Genomic DNA, 17,197 nt, shown 5'->3' on the forward strand with positions numbered 1-17,197 from the left:
CAAGGCTCGCACCGCAGCTCGCGCTCAAACCGCCCCCCCCAGAACCGCGGCTGGAGCCCGAAACACAAAAGCACCAACCCCGTGGGCAAGAAGAAGCCGATCGACCGACAGCAAAAGGGACAGAGAGACAGAACAGCCCCGGCTTCTCTCAGCTTTATACCCAACCTTGACCTCGTGTGCATATTTGACATCTCTTTTTGCAGTAATAAACGTTAATTTTAATGTTGTGTATTGGTTTTCTTTTTATTCACTGCAAATTGTTATAAATTGTAATACCAAGTTCCTTACTATGTAAATTGAAGTGTATAAAACATTTAAACTTGTAAATAAATTTAAGAATTCTGGCAAAAATGCTTTCTCTCTACTTAGATTTCTAGGGAATGTTCTCCATAGAAATTCAGACTTTTTTTTGATTGCTGTTGAGTAGCGGGACTTGGATGGAAACTTTTCCAGCTAAATAATGTGCATCTGAATTTAGAAACAAAGGCAAAAATCTTTTTTGAAGTCACTGAAATCTATATTGAATAATCTGGTTTGGGGGGCAAGTCTATGAGGTCTAATTTATTTTTCTCATTCGAAAGCTTCTTGCTCTATGCAAAAAAGCGAGTCCTGCTCCTTTTCTCCATTAAGATGCCTTTCTCTGGTACTGGCCCATGTGAGTGCATTATCTGCTCCTGCAGCAATCAGTGCAGAGATGGCTGGATCATTTGCCCTAATAAAAGCACTAATATGGACATTGAATCATTTAATGGGAGAAGTGAGGACTCTGCTGCATGGGGTTGGGTTTTTTCAATTTTGTTTTTCTTGAACCGAGCTTTGTGTTTGTGCCCTGTGCTGGCAATGTGATGCTGCTGCCTGGAACACTGAGATTCACTGATGCACCATGCGGGCTGTAGTAGTGCTGGGGTTTGACATCTACCTCAGGAGCACATTTCTGAGATTGATACTGGTTTTCCGTCTTTGACAACTATTCCAAGAACTATTTCTCCTGTGAATAAAATTGCTCTCCAACTCTGGAGTGTTGCAAGATCTGTAACTTTTAGTAAACGTTTCTACTATTACAGAGCTACTCTCACAGTAGAATATTCAGCTGCCCTAGTGATGAAACAACACGCACTGATTTGCTTTGAGTGCCTTTCTGGTAGGAAGGTTATACAGAAAAACAGGAACACAAAGAAAACACAACATTCTTTGGAAATAGAAATTGGCAGGAAAGTTCAGGTTACCTTTTGCAAATAATTTCATACAAGACATCCAGCTGTCATAGGTAGAGGGGTGGGTGATCAGGCAATCAGTGGGTTTGTTTTGATTTTTAATCTCCACAAAGCAAAAAAGCTATGGCTCTAGGACCTAGGGATAAAAGATGCATCAGCTGAAGTGCGCTTCTGTTTTTAAGCACATGAAGTACTCCAAAAACAGCTTTGTGCTTGATTTCATTTTGCTTTTACAAAGGGATATATGACATGTCATAAGGATGACTGTAGTTGTTACTCTTCAGAGCATCTCTCTAAAAGTTTTATTTTTGTCCATCACTGTACTGTCTGAACAACTAACAAAGTAGTATTCATATATTCATAGCAAAGATTCAAGTAAACTCCATGTGGTCTCTGGCAGCTTTTTTTTCCCCCAGTTTGAAAAACCCTGCACAAGATCAAAATGTTATGGTAAGTTCTGGATTTTGATTTTAGTTTCATTTTCTGTGGCAGCGTAGTCAATAACAGCTTTTGGACAGAAAGTTGTCAGTGTTCTTTGATAAATGCTTTTGTTGCAATCCAGATGCAGCCCATACTGAGGAGCTGGTCACACAATTTCTTCTTGGCTGTCAGTGATTTATCTAGGGCTTTGTTATGTAGCTTTCATAATGACTCTAAATTGAAATATTTAATGCCTGTAGACTAGGATTCGCTGCTTGGAAAATTAGTGTCAGTACTTCGTTTGTCCTGGAAGTTAATTTCTCAATGACTTGTTTTCCAGTCTACTGTCCCCATGAAGAGAGACAGCAGGAAGGACAGAAGGATTCTGCCCTGGCTACTGGGCCTCACGCAACTGGCCAGAAACCTGCACAGAACAGAGGCAGACCCGGCTTTGTGACACTTGCTGCGTCTCTCAGAAGAAACACGCCACAGCGGTAGATTTAGACTGAATGGTTTAATATCTCCTAGACCAATTTTTCCAAAATTACAAACAACAGTTACCACCATTTGTTTATTTCTAACAGGTAGCTCGTTAGACTGGAAACAAATTATGAATTGACTTCTCATACAGTGTCTTGTCCCTACAGGTTCAAAGACCACCCAATACACTATTAGCTGTTATTTCAGTGAAAGGTCCTCTGCTCTATCAACGCTTCACAGGATGCATTGTCTCTGATGAACACAATAGAATTTATAGGTTTATAGTTTTAGGACTAACGGCTTAGACCTGAGCTGCTTTTTCACTTTGTCCTAAATCAGGGTATGATTCCCTCTAGTGAACTCTTGCCCTGTCATGCCCTGCCACAGTGTCTTCTCAGGAGGTTCCACACAAGTTCCATCACCTACAGCATATCCCTTTGCAAACTGCAGCCAACACAAGCTATGCACAGTCTTCTTAAACTTACATGATATTTAATCTTAGTGAGGAAAAAGGACACCAAGAAAAAGATCTGAAGAGAAAACCTGAGTCCATTTGTGATCCCTGAGGGTTTCTCATTAGCAGACTTTGCCTCCTGAAGGCTTAGGAATCATTGCAGTCCAAGGTGGTTCTGAGTTCGTGTAAACCTGGTGTGAAACCTCCAGGTTTGAGCCTCTTGTGGGAAAATGGTCTTCAGGCTCAGCGTGGGCTGAGTTACAGCATCCAGGTCACCAGGCGGTAAATGCAAACCCCTGGGAGCTGTCCTTCCCCCGGGTACATTGCCTGACAGACCTGTAACGTAATCCGTTAAACTGGTGCAGCGGTCAGTGCTCATAATAATCTTAATACATTCAGTAAACAAGTCACAAAAAAAGGATTTAAATATTAAGTGTTAAGCAAGCACACAAAAATGAGAAATGCAAATCCATTCTGTATGTTTTTATTTCTTCTGTTATTTTTCTCACCTGGTTTTTCTGAAGCCTTTGCTTCCCTGTTTTATTTATTTTTCTGTTCTTCATTTTCTTAATTTCTTACATTCCCTGAAAGTCACTGAATTTTAGCCTACATGTAATAAATATATATTACATTTAACTTAGTCTTCGACAATCTTTCTCATTCATAAACCTAAGTTCTAGCTTTCTAGATTTAGTATCGTGGGGTGATCTGCCAAAATTTCCAAAAAAGGTTAAAAACACCGGAATAAAAACAAGACCATGAAGAGCCCCAAACAAAATAACAAGGAACATGATCTTGAAAAATGTCCTAAAAATGTAGGTTTTTGCTGCAGCCAGGACAACTACTCCTAATATAGTAGAAACTGCCCCTTGTAATACCGGGTAACCTAGCAAGGACAGAGCTTCAATTGCCCTTTTATTGGCTGAGGACTCTCCACTTGTCACAAAGGCATACGAAATATGAGCAGAAAAATCTACTGAAAACCCTATGCAAATGACCAGGTTGATCATGGATATGGCATCTAGATTGACGTTCCAAAATGTCATGAAACCAGCAACACCAACTATAACAGAAACTATGGCAAAAGTCACCCACAAGCAACATAATGGGCTGGGAATAAGCAAAAGGGAGACAATGAGCATTGCCCCAGTGGCCACAATGATATTCTGAATGGTGTTCTGCACTATGACCAGGAACTGATCGTAGTAGATGAATGCTGGGTGATACACCATTAATGGAACACTGCACTGCTTGGCTGTCTCTCTCAACTCACTGAGAAGATTCTTCTCATCAATGGCTGAGGTTACGTTCACTGTCTGGATAAAGAAACGTGAAGCTTCTATTTTATCCTGAGTCTTGTTAATGTCCCACTCAAAACTAGGAACGATTCGGAACAGCATAAGTAAGTTATTAATGAAGACAGTCTGACCGTTTATATTTATCATAGTAGCATTTGCAAGTCCTGTGTAAACTCTCAGCCATGACTCTGAGAGGTTCTTATCTACATATGAAATGTCCTCTAAATTCTGCATGCAGTTCTCAATGTCAAGACGAACAGTCTCATTCCAGTAATCCACACTTTCTGTAATGACAACCATGACCCTGGGTCCATATACTGAGAAGTATTTGTCGTGGTCATCATAGAATGGAATAACATAAGAGTCATCACTCGCCAGATTTCGAAGATCAATGCCTTCCCTGATCTGAGTACATCCATAAACACTGCCACCCAAGTATGCTCCGTACAGCAACACCACAAGTAGCTTGATCCATTTATTTGTAAAAAAAGGACCATAATACTTCTTAAAGAATATGCTCATTGGATGTTCACTTTCTGGCTGAGGTGATTCCCCAGAACACTTGCCTATACAGCAAGCATTGTACAAGCAAGACGCCTCAGCCCGATCTTTATCTCCCACAGGCATACAAGTTAGCCAGTGTCGGTTTCCTTGCTCCCTTTTATGATTTAATACAATAATTGCCCCAAAGAAGGTCATGGTATATATATAGCAGAAGACAAAAGCAGTGCCTGTGTAGAGGCAAAATGATCTCACTGATGGAAAGGCAGTCCAGATTCCAATGAAGAAAGCCAAAACATCTGTGAAAGTGGTGATGGTCACAGAAAGTGCTGCTTCGGCGTAGGTCTCAGCCAGACGAGACTTAACACTTGATTTACCTTCTTTTCTTGAGCTTTGTTCCCAGCAAGCGATCATGATGAACATGTCATCAACACCAACTCCTGCAGGAGGACAAAAAGTTAATGCTGCATGGCAAATGGCAGCTTGCACTAACACCCAACAGAACTGCAAAATGAATTGCATTTAAGTCTGCACAAAATTTTGAAAAAGAAAGTTAGGCTATTAACATTGCTGTAGTGTTGATACAAGTTAAACAGATACAGGAAAATAGTTCCTTTGTGGGTAGCCAAATTTATTACATTTCAGAAACTCCTGGTGAGCTGATGGGTTGTTGATCTGTCACCCTGCTGTGCTGAAGGACTGAGCACAGCAAGTGCATCTCTGACACTTGCACTGTCTCTGGAATCCAGCTGTCCAGTGATTATGTACGTTGCTTACTCTGATGTGTGACTATCCTTATCACTGGAAGCATCCCCCATTATCTCTGGAATTTCTTCATCACTGCAGCAAATTAGACCAATAATTTCTTGCTCTGCATTCAGTAGACAGGGAGAACAGTTGCCATTACATGGGAAAACACTGATGCCACTTGTCCAGTGATTCACGCTCTCCACTTATCTTTTATCCAGCTTATCTTTGAGCACTTATTCATGATTTATTATTCATTTATCTTCACATTTGTATTGATGTGCCTGCATGTACTACTCATCAGAGTCCTGGGAAACCCTGCCAGGAAGACTGGATCCTAGGCTATAACTTTTGCTAAGGTACAAGAGTAAAAGAGCCCAAGTTCTAGAAAGAAAAGCAAATGTGCTTCTCTCAGCTCTGCTAACTCTCGAGATTTTAATCAGAGACCATTCAGTATTTTGCACATGTTACTCTATCAAGGGCTCTTCTATTCCCTGAAAACTAATCACATAAAAAGGGGAAGCAAGACTGTGTGAATAGTAGAATAAGCATAGATGATATAGCTGAGCATAAAAGAACAGATGAAATCACTGCCTGCTGCCTCAAGAGGCAATTGCCAGTAGGTGTGCAAAGATTAATTAAGCAGCACGTCAAAAGTTGCTGCTGGATGGCAGTGAGCCGACCTGCTGCTGGAAACCAAGCAGGCTGATAATTTTTTTGGTCTAATGCAGGGAGGACAAAAGTCTGCTCGTTCCTGATAAAGATCTGAAGAGACTGGCTTAAGCCCTTTCCCAGGTATACAAAAGGGTCTTTCTGAAATTTAGTGCCTCTGCAATTGATGACCAAACAAAAGCAAATACAAATGCATTTGAATTATGCAGGAAACAAAGAAACAATGCATGGCCTAAGGAGCATTTGCATTAGATATCTGGTATGACACACAGCTTCTGTCAACCCAGGAGGAATACAGGGGAATGCAGTGATAAAGGCCAGTTGAGCTGTATTAGCACCAGTTAAACAAATGATTAATCACCATGGCTAAATTACCAGGGATGTTAGAACAATGCCAGAAGTGCTCACCTTACCACCCTCTCATTTATAGCTCTCATACCTCAGCAATGGAGCTAGAGCAAGCACTATTTTTAGGGAGGAGCTGCCCTTGTGCCAGAGCCCGGCTCCAGCCCCAGCATGGGTGCGCTGAGCTGAGCGGCTCACCCGCCTGTGGGAGCTCAGAGGAGCCTGCACCTCCAAGCGCCTCCTCTCCTTACTACATGATGGAACTGTGTAGGATCTGATGCTCACATCATGAAAGACTAACAGTGCCAGGTTGTTTTAACTCCACTTCAGTCTTGGTATCTGAATCCAACTCGCTTTTTCTACTTACCCAGGATAAGAAATGGCGCGCCTGCTACAGTGACCACAAATGGGACTCCACAGAAGAGCATTAATCCAAAGCTGCTTAATACAGCTAAACCGGCAGAGACCACTCCACAGCACACAAGCCAGACATTATTTCTTATACAGCTCAGTCTGAAAATATTTTAAGGAACATCTTAGTTACACGTCAAATATTTCAGCAAGGTGTTTGGCATGAGAAGTGCACAGATAACAAGGACAGCCTGTCTGTGAAAAGAGCTGTTGAGGAAAGCTGCTGTTTGCGAGGAGAGCTCCCAGCTGTCAGAATTAGATTAATTTACATAGGAGGTGGTAAATACATTATTACTGCTGGCCAGTTACATCCATAAGCGTAAAGATGTGTACTGATCTTGGCATCAATAACAAAGAGAGCTGGCAAGATGAAGATACATCAGCTCTACCCCTGAGAGTCTAGATTTAGGGTGACCCAAAAAATGCTGAATTTGTAGAAGCTCTCGACTTTTACACAGGTTCTTGGTGTAGTGTATCAGTGTAGTATGGAAGCATCTCCCAGGCAGTAAGTGCTGTGCAGAGCAGCTTTCTCAGCAGATAGATTGGCTGCCAGCCGTTTGCCAAGACACCCTCAAGAGCCGGCTCAAGGATTCCCCATGAAACAGAAGCAGCTAAGAGTTGCTTCTTGACTGATAAGCAATATTTTCCAGGCTGTAGATTGTTTCTGAATTTTAAGAGAACCTCTAGCTTCCAAGGCAAGAAGTGTGGGTTGTGGAAATACCCTTGCTATGACTGTGCTCACAAATGACTGTACGTGAGACAGCTGATATTCAGAAATCATGTGGCCTGATGGGCATAATGCCTGATGCAAACACTAAACCAACAAGCCCACCATTGGAGTACACCTTTCTTTCTCAAGCACAGCACACAAACGCTGCCATATGGTTGTCAAATGTACAATGATTCCCCTTCCACCAGCACAAAGAAAGGGGCAGGCTAAGGTCTTTGTGGACAGCAATTAAGGCTCAGACTCTACTAGCAAGAAGAACACCTAAAGCTGTACCCAGACATGTGGTGATCTCTGAAGCCAGTTATCATCCATCTGAACCTTAACTGAGCAGTGGCAGAAACAAATGCAAATGAATCTTAATAGGTACACTTCTTTCTCCCTCCCCTGCTTCCTTCCCCTTTAAAACTGATCTTTACAAAGAATTATTATAGCATCTTGCAGGCAGGATGAAGACAGAAACTACGAATGAAGCAAGAAAGTGGTAGAAAAACCTTAGCAATAGCACCATTTGTTTCTTCCCTCCGTCAAAATTTCTTCCCTGTTTGACTTTAATGGCCATTTTTCGTGAGCGTCTCCACTGGATATGGTGAGTTCAGTTGGTAAGTTTATTCAACAGAAGTACTTGTGCAGAATTCTGCTCCTGCCAGGCTGCCTAGATCATGCTTCTGGCCCCTTTCTCGCAGAGGGTAAAGTAGAACCTGTTCATTAACCCTTCACAAGTGTTTGGCATAGTGTTTTTCAGGGCCAAAGCAACAGCACCCCAGACATCTTAAAAAGATGAAGAGTAGGGGGTTGTTTCAGTTGTTTAAATAGTTTCAAACCCACCAACTACAGAAAGGATTCTTATGAGGCAGGGACTACAGAAATGACCGATGGCTTCAGAGAACAGACAAAACAACACTAGCATTCAAGCTGTGCATGTCTGAACTGAACAGCTATTCAGGTCTTCATCTGGTACTTATCATGAGGCCCATTTAAGCAGTTGGGAAATATGCACAAATAGGTGAGAAACAGCAAAGAAATACATTTGTTTGTCTGTTACTAAATGTCCCCTGAAGTCTGCAGCTTCAAGAATGACTTCACTTGACAAAAGTAGGAACCAATTTAGGCAAGGTAAAGAGGAGCGGAAGTCACTTCTCACTGATCTACAGCTTAGAAGACATTTTACCTTAGACAAGAGATGACTGAAAATGTTACTGTCAATAAATAGGTTATGGAGAAGAGTGGGATCACCCTCTTGGTATTTCCTTCAAACTCTTGTTGTCTGGACAGCGAGGTAAAGTAAGTCACCTGTTATTAAAACAACAACAAAAGATGAAGCATTTCTACTTTTTTTTCTTAGTCTTTATCCACACACACAGGCAACGCTAAACATGATGTTGGCACTAATGCATTTCCACGGCCCTCGCAACCTGCGGGCCCTCCTCGCTTCCTCCCTCCACCATCTCCTGTTCTTTCCGGCGATGGGGCAGCCCGTGCGTCTCGGGACCTGGCGGCCCCGGCACAGCTGTACCCGGCCCTGCTCACCTGAATAGCGGTGATGCCCAGCGCGTCCAGCTGCGTCGGCATTTCCCGCAAGAAGTCCTCCAGCCAGCGCCGGCTCTCCGCCGCCGCGGGGCCGTCCTCCCGCAGGTAATACAGCAGCCTCAGCGCCCGCGCCGACAGCACCCGCCCGCCGGGGTCCGTCTGCACGCCGCCCAGAAGGGGCCCCACGAAAAAGCCGCCGCTGAAGGGGAAGGTGAGGTTCTCCAGGGACGCCCCATCGTACTGCAGCAGGTTGGGGATGGCGCAGGTGCCGTTGCTGACAGCGCAGAACTGCTCGTACTTGCGGGCGCGCATCACCGCGTCCAGCTGCAGCACGTCGCGCTGCGCCGCCGGGGCCAGGACCGAGCCGTTCCCCGCCGCCACGGCGATGAAGGCGGCGTAGGTGCCCTCGGTGGGCAGGCGCGCGGCGGAGAAGCGCTCCGAGTCGTTGGTGGGGAAGAACCGCTGCACGAAGTCGCGGTCGGCCTTGGCGGGCCCCCACGTCGGCGTGAACTGCTCCTCGATGTCGTTCGCCTGCCGCTGCCGCAGGAACAAGAATCCGGCGCCCAGCCCGCCCGACAGCAGCAGCGGCAGCAGCACGAAGGGCCAGGGCCAGGCGGCCACGGCGCCCCCCAGCCCTCGGAAGAGCCGCCTGAGCGGCCGCTCCAGGCAGTTAGTGTTGCGGCAGGAGCAGCGCTCGGCGGGATGCGGCGGCTCCGCCATGGGCGAGTCAGGGACACGGGCTGCCGGCGGCAGCTCCTGCGCCGGGGCAGAGCCGCCTTGTGCCCGCGGGGGCCGCGGAGCGAATGAGCGCTGCTCGGCGGGCAGGTGGCCGCGCCCTCCCCTGCTCTGACCCTCCGGGGCCACCGCCGCTTCCCGCACAGGCGGGCGGGGGCACGAGGCTCAGGTCCTGCCGAGGCCTCGGTGCCGTCACAGCGCCCGTCGTGTTGGGCGCTGCCCGGCCCCGGTTCTGCCGTTCTGCAAGCCGGCAAATAAATACCCTGCAGCCTGGTGTTCTTGACACTGGTGACAGTGATCTGAGTGTCCTGTGGCCGAGGATAACATTAAGTTCAGGTGTGATACTTCTGGAGAGGTGTCTAGCCAATTAGCTAATTCATCACAAGTCACTTCTTGCCCTTCTGTGAAAGAAGCAACTCTCTACTCTCCTGCCAGTATTTGCTAAGAAAAGTTGCAGGTATTCCTTCTCTCTCATCCTAAGGAGACAGGGTTGCCACCCATGAGCAGAAGCCAGCCAGCCAGGCTCTGAGCAGCGTTACAGATCTCCCGCTGTGCCCAGCATTTACTGCAGGTTGGATCCTGCTGATTCCCATTTCTGTGTGCAGGTGTTCTGAGGAAGGTGTGTCAGTTCTTCATTTCTCTGTGGAAGACAGGCACTTAGAAGCGATTTCCTGTAGCTCCCAACTTGTCAAAATTACAGTTTTTAAATGAATCTGACTCTAAACTCGTAGCATCTCCCACATTCTGTTATCTGTTTCCTTGAATGGATTTATATCATGTTAGAGTAAGAGCTGTTCACATAGGAGAATCTGTCTTCAGAAAAAGGGGAAAGCTATTTGATGTCTTGTAGATACCTGATGAATTCTTGTCAAGGAGTCACCCAGCTGGAAGAGGTAGCCTCTCTTACACGGAGAAAACTCCAGAGAAAAATAGACCTGTGTCTGGGAATAAGCTACAGAGACACATCTATCCCAATGGCCAGACACCAAGAAGGCTTTTAGGATAACCTTGCAGTGGATCAGGTTGTGGATGATACAGCAGAACATGAAGAGATGCTGTCCAGCTAAATGCTTTCACTGTGAAAAACCAGTTAATGACTGAAAAACAGTTACTGACTTCTTTAAGCTTAACCAGGCAAAAAATAAAGATGGACCAATTGTCATGTCCAGTTTCTTTCTGGCTCCTTGGGAGCTGGAGACAAGCTCTGGTAATGATCAGGAGGCAGGAAATGGGATGGTGGCAGCAGCTCTGCAGTCAGGGTACTCTGTACATTGGGCACAGGTCGATGCTTTTAGGTTAACACTTTCTGAGCCTTGGGGGTCTGACTTGATGGCATGGGAAGATGGCTCCACCAACTCTCAATTCAGAGTCATCTTCAATCAGAAGGTATGTACCAGACTTCTCTCCAACAATCTGGGTTCTTGTCCATGCATTTTATATTGATTTCTAGTAAGATAAAATCCGAAATACTACTTGGGGCAGGGCCAGGAACAGGACTACAGGACTTCCAGCAAGTCAAGCTTTATTTGTGGATGAAAGCACAAGCTTTCTCCTGATGGATATGTTCTGTTTCTTGGACATTCCGGTGAATTACTGTTTGCCCATATTGTTGCATAGGTAAATATTCACAATATCACACTTCTCTGTATTTCGTGGTGCTTAATGAAATGGTGAGAAGCAAAGCAGACATATGCCAGACGCCTAGCAGAAAGCTGAGAGGGATCGCTGGTGTCCCACATTTAAGCAGCTTGTACTTAACGTCTTTGCAAGACTTGTGGGGATCAAAAAATACTATCAATTCATTTCTAATATTCTCAACAGCCTCAGCTCTAGGTGGTGTCAGAATGTGCCTAACACAGATACATCATCCACTTCAGGCCTACATAAACCAGTCAAGAGCAGCTCTAAGAAGCCAGCAGACAAGCAAATGAGTCCCATTCAGGTGGCTGCGTTGCCTCCCCTGTTGTACAGCACCCACGGTCAGACCATTCCCAGGAGGGCAGAACTGGGTTCAACCCCTCCCTCAATGCCAGGTGCTAGAGCCTTCTCTCTCCCACAGGAGGGCCCACTGACCCATTTGTACCCCGCAAGGAGAAAGAAGGAGAATTAAACCCAGATCTCTCTCAGGCACAGCTCAGGCTCACAGGTGCAGACAAGATTTTGGTGATGGCTTGAATGTCATGATGGCCCCAGGGCTGAATCAGCTCCTGGGTGAAGAGACAGCAGGGCAGGGAGAGCAAATACAGTTTCTGGTGCATGGGGCTTTCTGCACAGTGCTTTGAAATCAAGAAACAATGTGTGCCTGGCTGGTGAGACACCCTGCTTTGCAACCTTTTGTGTTTGAAAGCCTTTTTTCAGTTTGCCTCCTCAGCTTCCTCTTCACTCTGCTGACAACAGGATCTGTCTCCTGCTCTATCTGTGTCTCCCTGTCATTTTTGCTTAGAAACTTTGTGATGATAATGATTTCATTCGAATGGTAGGCTGTCCTCAGTAATGCAGAGACAAGCATGTTTCAGTCTGTCTCTGTATTCCTGTCTCTTCCAAACATTTACTGAGACTGGAAGTGATTCAAACAATTTTGTAGGATCACAGGATAATTTGGTTTGGAAAGGCCCACTGACACTCATGGCATCCAGGTCCCCTTCAGAGAAGGGCTATGATGGGTATCAGGCCAGGCTGCTCAGGGCTCTGTCCAGCTGAGTGTGGAGTAACCTCCAAGGACTGGGACTCCAGAGCCTCTGGGCAACCTGTTCCAGTGTCTGACTGTTTTCATAGTGATTTTTTTCCCCTCATAATTGGCAGGGTTTTGGTAGCGGGCCTGCAGGGGTGGTCTCTGTGAGGAGAGGCCAGGGGCTGCCCTGAGCCAGTCATGGCCAGTTCCAACTAGCCCTGATGGACACACTGCAGGGCATGGCTGAGCCCTTCTCCAGCGGAATCTGTGGCACCTCTGTGTAAACATCTTAGCGTAAGGATGGTAAACACCAAGCAAAAGGAGAAATGAGGCTATAGCAGAAGGAGAAGTAGGAAAAAAACAAACCAAAAGAACAACAAAACACCCCAGGCTGAAGCAGGAAGGAGGAAAGAAAGAAAACCATGTCTTGGTAGGGGCTGGAGCCAGGGGGCTGCTTGAGCTGTGTAGCCCAAAGAAGCTGCTGCCAGTGAAGGAACCACCATGCTCTTGGTGGCCGCATTCTCCTGTGCTGCCCACTGCCTCACCAAAGGGGCTGAGGAGCAAAAATGGTGGGGAAAGAGGTGTCTGGAAGGAAGCAGGGGTGTTTTTCCTAAGAGCTGGTTGGTTGTTTTTAGCCGCCTTTGATACCAGAATCAGTAATTCGTAGATTGTTAATTGGGAAATAAATTACATTCAGAGAAATTCCTTGAATCAGTAAACAGTTTTTGCCTGTGTTAATATCTTACTGGAATTTCTCTTGATACAACTTGTGACAGTTGTTCCTTGTCCTTTCCCAGCACATCTGAGAACAGTCTGGCTCTGTCTTCTCTGCACCTTCCCGTCACATAGCTGAAGGCATCAAGAAGATCCTCCCCACTCTTGGTCTTCTCCAGACTGAATGTAGCTCTCTTGGCCTGGTACGTTGTGTGCTCCAGGACTCAGACATCATGGTGGCCCTTGACTGATCTCACTCCAGTAGGCTGGTATCTCTCCTGTACCCAGCCTTTAGCACAGTACTGCCAAGGAAGTCTGATGTGGTGAATAGAGGAAGATAATAACTTCCCTTGAAGTGCTGGCCACACTCTTGCTAATTCAGCCTCCTGTGTGGTCAGCCATCACCACCACAAGGCTGTGTTGTCAACACTGTGGTTCATACACCGTTGCCTTATGTTTGGTTGCCTAGGTGATGAGCGCAGACTTAAAATTAACATGTAGATTCTTATGAAATAAGGTGGAAGAGGTGTCAATGAGCTCAGCACACTTTAGTTTCTTAACTCTGTGAGCATTTGTTTCCAGCATGCATTAAGGAAAATCCCTCTCTGCTCTCTGTTTCATAGGCAGAAACTAATGTCTGTGATTTCTGTCCTTTCAAGAAATCCTTGTAGCCTAGAGTGATTTCCAGGTACAACTGCGAAGATTTTTTAGAATCATGTTATTTGTAATAGAATACCATGAGATAGCATTTCGTATGAGTTTTCCTGCTTTCTTGAAAACATTGTCAGAAATTAGCTTATTTGTTCCATCGTTTGGAACATTTAGCTCACAAACAAGAAATGACGTTTTTGCTTTGCTTTGCTTAGCTGTTTGCTTTCATAAAAAATTGGGGAAACTGGAATGTCATAAATTCTTTGTAAAGTAAAATTAAGTTCACAGAACCACAGAATAGTTCAGGTTGGAGAGAGATCTGGAGATCTAGTCCAACCTGCCCGGCTGAAGGATCAACTAGAGCAGGTTGCTCAGGATGTTGTCCAGGCCGCTTTTGAACGTCTTCAGAGATGGATACTCCTCAACCTGTCTGAGCAGCCTGTTCCAGGACCTGACCACCCTTACTGTAAAAAAGTTTTAATTTGATTCTTACAACTATAAGGGTAGACTAGAAAAATTTTAATCCCCCGCTCTGAATGTGAGTGTGACCTCTCAGGAAGCTCAGGACTGAAATTCTCTTGTCTATTGTCATAAAGTCTTTGAGCTCAGTGGTAGACAGTGCTGTGTGGTGAGGTGTGACGCAACCAAGTATCAGAAAGCGCTGTGTTTTTAAATTTCAAAATGTAGAGCTTTGTGCTTACACCATGGATGAATGTTTGTAGTTTCAAATTCTCAGTCAAGGCAGATATGGCTTATTCCTGCCCCTCTCGTTGGTACACCAGGACAGAGGGGCATTTCTGTACACAGACTGCCCATGGAAAGTGCTTTGCCAATTGTGTGAGATGCACTGGACCCTGGAATAAAAAAGGGAGATCGAGAAATCTTTTGTTCCATTCCTTCCACCATAATGCAGCGTAAGATATGTCTGTGCCATTTCTGAAGGAAATTTGACTAACCTGTTCTTTACCGTTGCTGCCGTATAACCTGACGATGACAGGAAAGTCCTATCCTATCCTATCCTATCCTATCCTATCCTATCCTATCCTATCCTATCCTATCCTATCCTATCCTATCCTATCCTATCCTACCCCTCCATCTGGATGAGGCAGGAGTGCTCTGTGGGTGCCTGGCTACTGCCTTTGTTTGCCTGCACACCTGGGTGAAACAATTGGACTTTGCTACCTGTGCCAGGCAGTGACAGTCCATGGCCCTGAGGTGACATGTCTGCAGATGGCGTGGGGAATGCAGTGCTTCAAACCCCTGTATCCAAAGTGAACAGTCTAATTGTCAGCTGGAAGGTTTGTGCCCTCTATGTCCTCACTAGCCAGTGTGCAAGAAAGAATTGCATGTCCTGGGGCCTCCAGAAAAATGCACACAAAAGGAACAATGATGGTGGCCTGCTGATGATGGCAACCAGATGGGAGGTGAGTTCCTGGTTTCCTCCAGGCCTGGTTATCTGTTTATAGCATACAGTTCCAAAGAAAATCCCTAAGATAACCTGGCACCAGGACCCAGAACTAACAGACATTTATTCACATGGAAGGTCTGCTCTTCCTTGCTTTGGGAGCGCACAATGACTCTGTGAAACAGCCATTTGCTGAGCACTGGCAGGATGAGTGGCTGCAGCTCCTCTGCTCAATGAGGAGACTGGTATTTGCTGTGAAACTATAGCATCCTGCTTCATATTTAATTAGAGGTTTTCTGGTTTGTTAGACCCATTGTGAGTCAGCTCTGTTCTGGTTGAGTTCCATTCAGGAGTGCCTTTAGTTCAGCTTTTTGCCATTTTGCAGTCAGCTTCTGAGCCTTTCTGCCTTTTTGGCCATTTCTCTCTCTCTCCCTGGGATCGGCTGTTCAGGACTAGGGTGCTCTCTTCCTGGGAAGGGCTGCTCAGCATGGGCAAAGTTCATGAAAAGTTGCATTGAGTATTACTTACTTTATATACATATATACATACATACATATTTAATAGGTATCTATATATAAAATTATTATTACTACATTTGTGTTATTCTGTGTGGCAGTTGCACATTTCCCATTGAGATCCGGAGCTTGCAATAAGGCAGCTGATGGGTCTTTAGCACCTTTTGTGCCTGTCCTCACGTACACACCTTGGTCGGTGCTGACAGTCACGTCTCCCCACCCCGGGCAGGGTGACTCCTCACGTTCACCGTCCCCCTCCACACCCCACCCCACCCTGGCTTGGGGAGCAGGAGGAGCGGGACCCTCGGTCATTAGTCAGGGTCCTCAGCCAAGGAGCTGCTGAGGCCCAGAGAAGCTGAGAAGCTTCTGGACTATGCTTGCAATGCCCAAAGACAAATCTGACCAGGCTGTAAAACGAGGCCCCCAGTGAAGCCCCCCTTTGGGTGTTGCTCTCGAAGCAGCGGGGCTGTGAACAGAGCCCTCCCGAGATCAGGGATCCGTCTAAGGAGCCTTCCCAGGACTGAGTGCCCTCACCTGCTTCTTGGTGAGTGATTTTCTTCTGGTTATATCCTTGAGTGAGCTCTTGCCCACCCTGGGCAAGTGGTTATTTCTTCAGGGTATCTTTAAGTGAAAGCGGTCTCTTGTTTTTGTGAGTGTGTGCACACTGTCGATCATCATTATTCTTACGTGATCGTACAGTAACACTATCCTCAACTGGTACCTGTGTTTTATAATGTTGTCAGAGTGCTGAATAATTTTGGATAACCCTGTTTCTAGTTGGTTTTCTTTGCTAAACAGCTCTGGCTAGAATAAAGTCTGTGTGGAGTTTATCGCTTGCCTAAACTGGGATGACTCGTTGACATTTTATTAAGCTGTTTTTATCTCAGTCCATGGATTTCTCCCTTCCCTTTCAATTTTCTCCCCTGCTCTGGACTGGGGAGAGTGAGTGATCAGCTATCGTAATTTTGATTGGGGTTAAACCATGACACCCAGAGAGGTGGTAGATGCCCCATCCTTGGAAACATTCAAGGCCAGGCTGGATGAGGCTCTGAGTAAGCTGATCTAGTTTAAGATGTCCCTGCTCATTGCAGGGGGTTATACTAGATGACCTTTGAAGGTCCCTTCCAACCCAAACCATTCTATGATTCTATTATTCTATTTCAAATCGCTTTGAGGTCTCATGCATTAATGTGAATGGGCCAAGTTAAAACCAACCAAACAAAAACAATAAGCAAAAGACTAATAAACCTACCCATTCTTCCTTATGGGGGATGACTGTATTTTGATGTGAAACAGAACTGCAGCAGGCAGGCAGAGCAAAGTAGTGATTAGTTTTGGCACAGCAATATGTTACTGTTCCTCTCCCAGAGCCTCCTTGAACAGCTGTAATTATCTGTCTCCCTTTCTCAGCTTTGTGATTGCTCTTCTCAGAAAGTTCTTGTCATGCACAATGCACAAGATAACATAACCTGGTGGGGAGTTCCCTGCTGAGGGATAAGCAAGGTAATCCTTCCTTAGGGGGATGGATATTGACTCAAGTGTGTAGCATCTTCTTTATGCTTTCTTTTGTCTCTGAATGGGATTTACTCTGTGATTTTTGGAGTTTCAAAGGGACTTTTTATTTCCTCTTTTTTTTTTTTTTTCATTCAGGAAAATATGTGGGTGCTGGAGAATAGGTCATGACTTTTTTTAGGATAATTTTCTATG

At 45.4% G+C, this 17,197-nt stretch overlaps 1 protein-coding gene across 1 annotated transcript; it reads right to left on the reverse strand.

Annotated features, from left to right (window-relative positions):
* Nucleotides 1-2,169: 2,169 nt before the first annotated feature.
* On the reverse strand, nt 2,170-9,519 carry LOC136098332 (patched domain-containing protein 3-like). The gene is made up of 4 exons (XM_065831635.2): nt 8,800-9,519; nt 8,441-8,562; nt 6,499-6,644; nt 2,170-4,807 (listed from the first exon to the last, which is right to left on the reverse strand). Exons 1-4 carry the CDS (start codon nt 9,517-9,519, stop codon nt 3,201-3,203), a joined length of 2,595 nt encoding a protein of 864 aa, XP_065687707.1. The 3' UTR covers nt 2,170-3,200.
* Between the last annotated feature and the right edge of the window lie 7,678 nt (nt 9,520-17,197).

The sequence above is a fragment of the Patagioenas fasciata genome, chromosome 2 (assembly GCF_037038585.1).
Source record: "Patagioenas fasciata isolate bPatFas1 chromosome 2, bPatFas1.hap1, whole genome shotgun sequence".
Lineage (NCBI taxonomy): Eukaryota > Metazoa > Chordata > Aves > Columbiformes > Columbidae > Patagioenas > Patagioenas fasciata.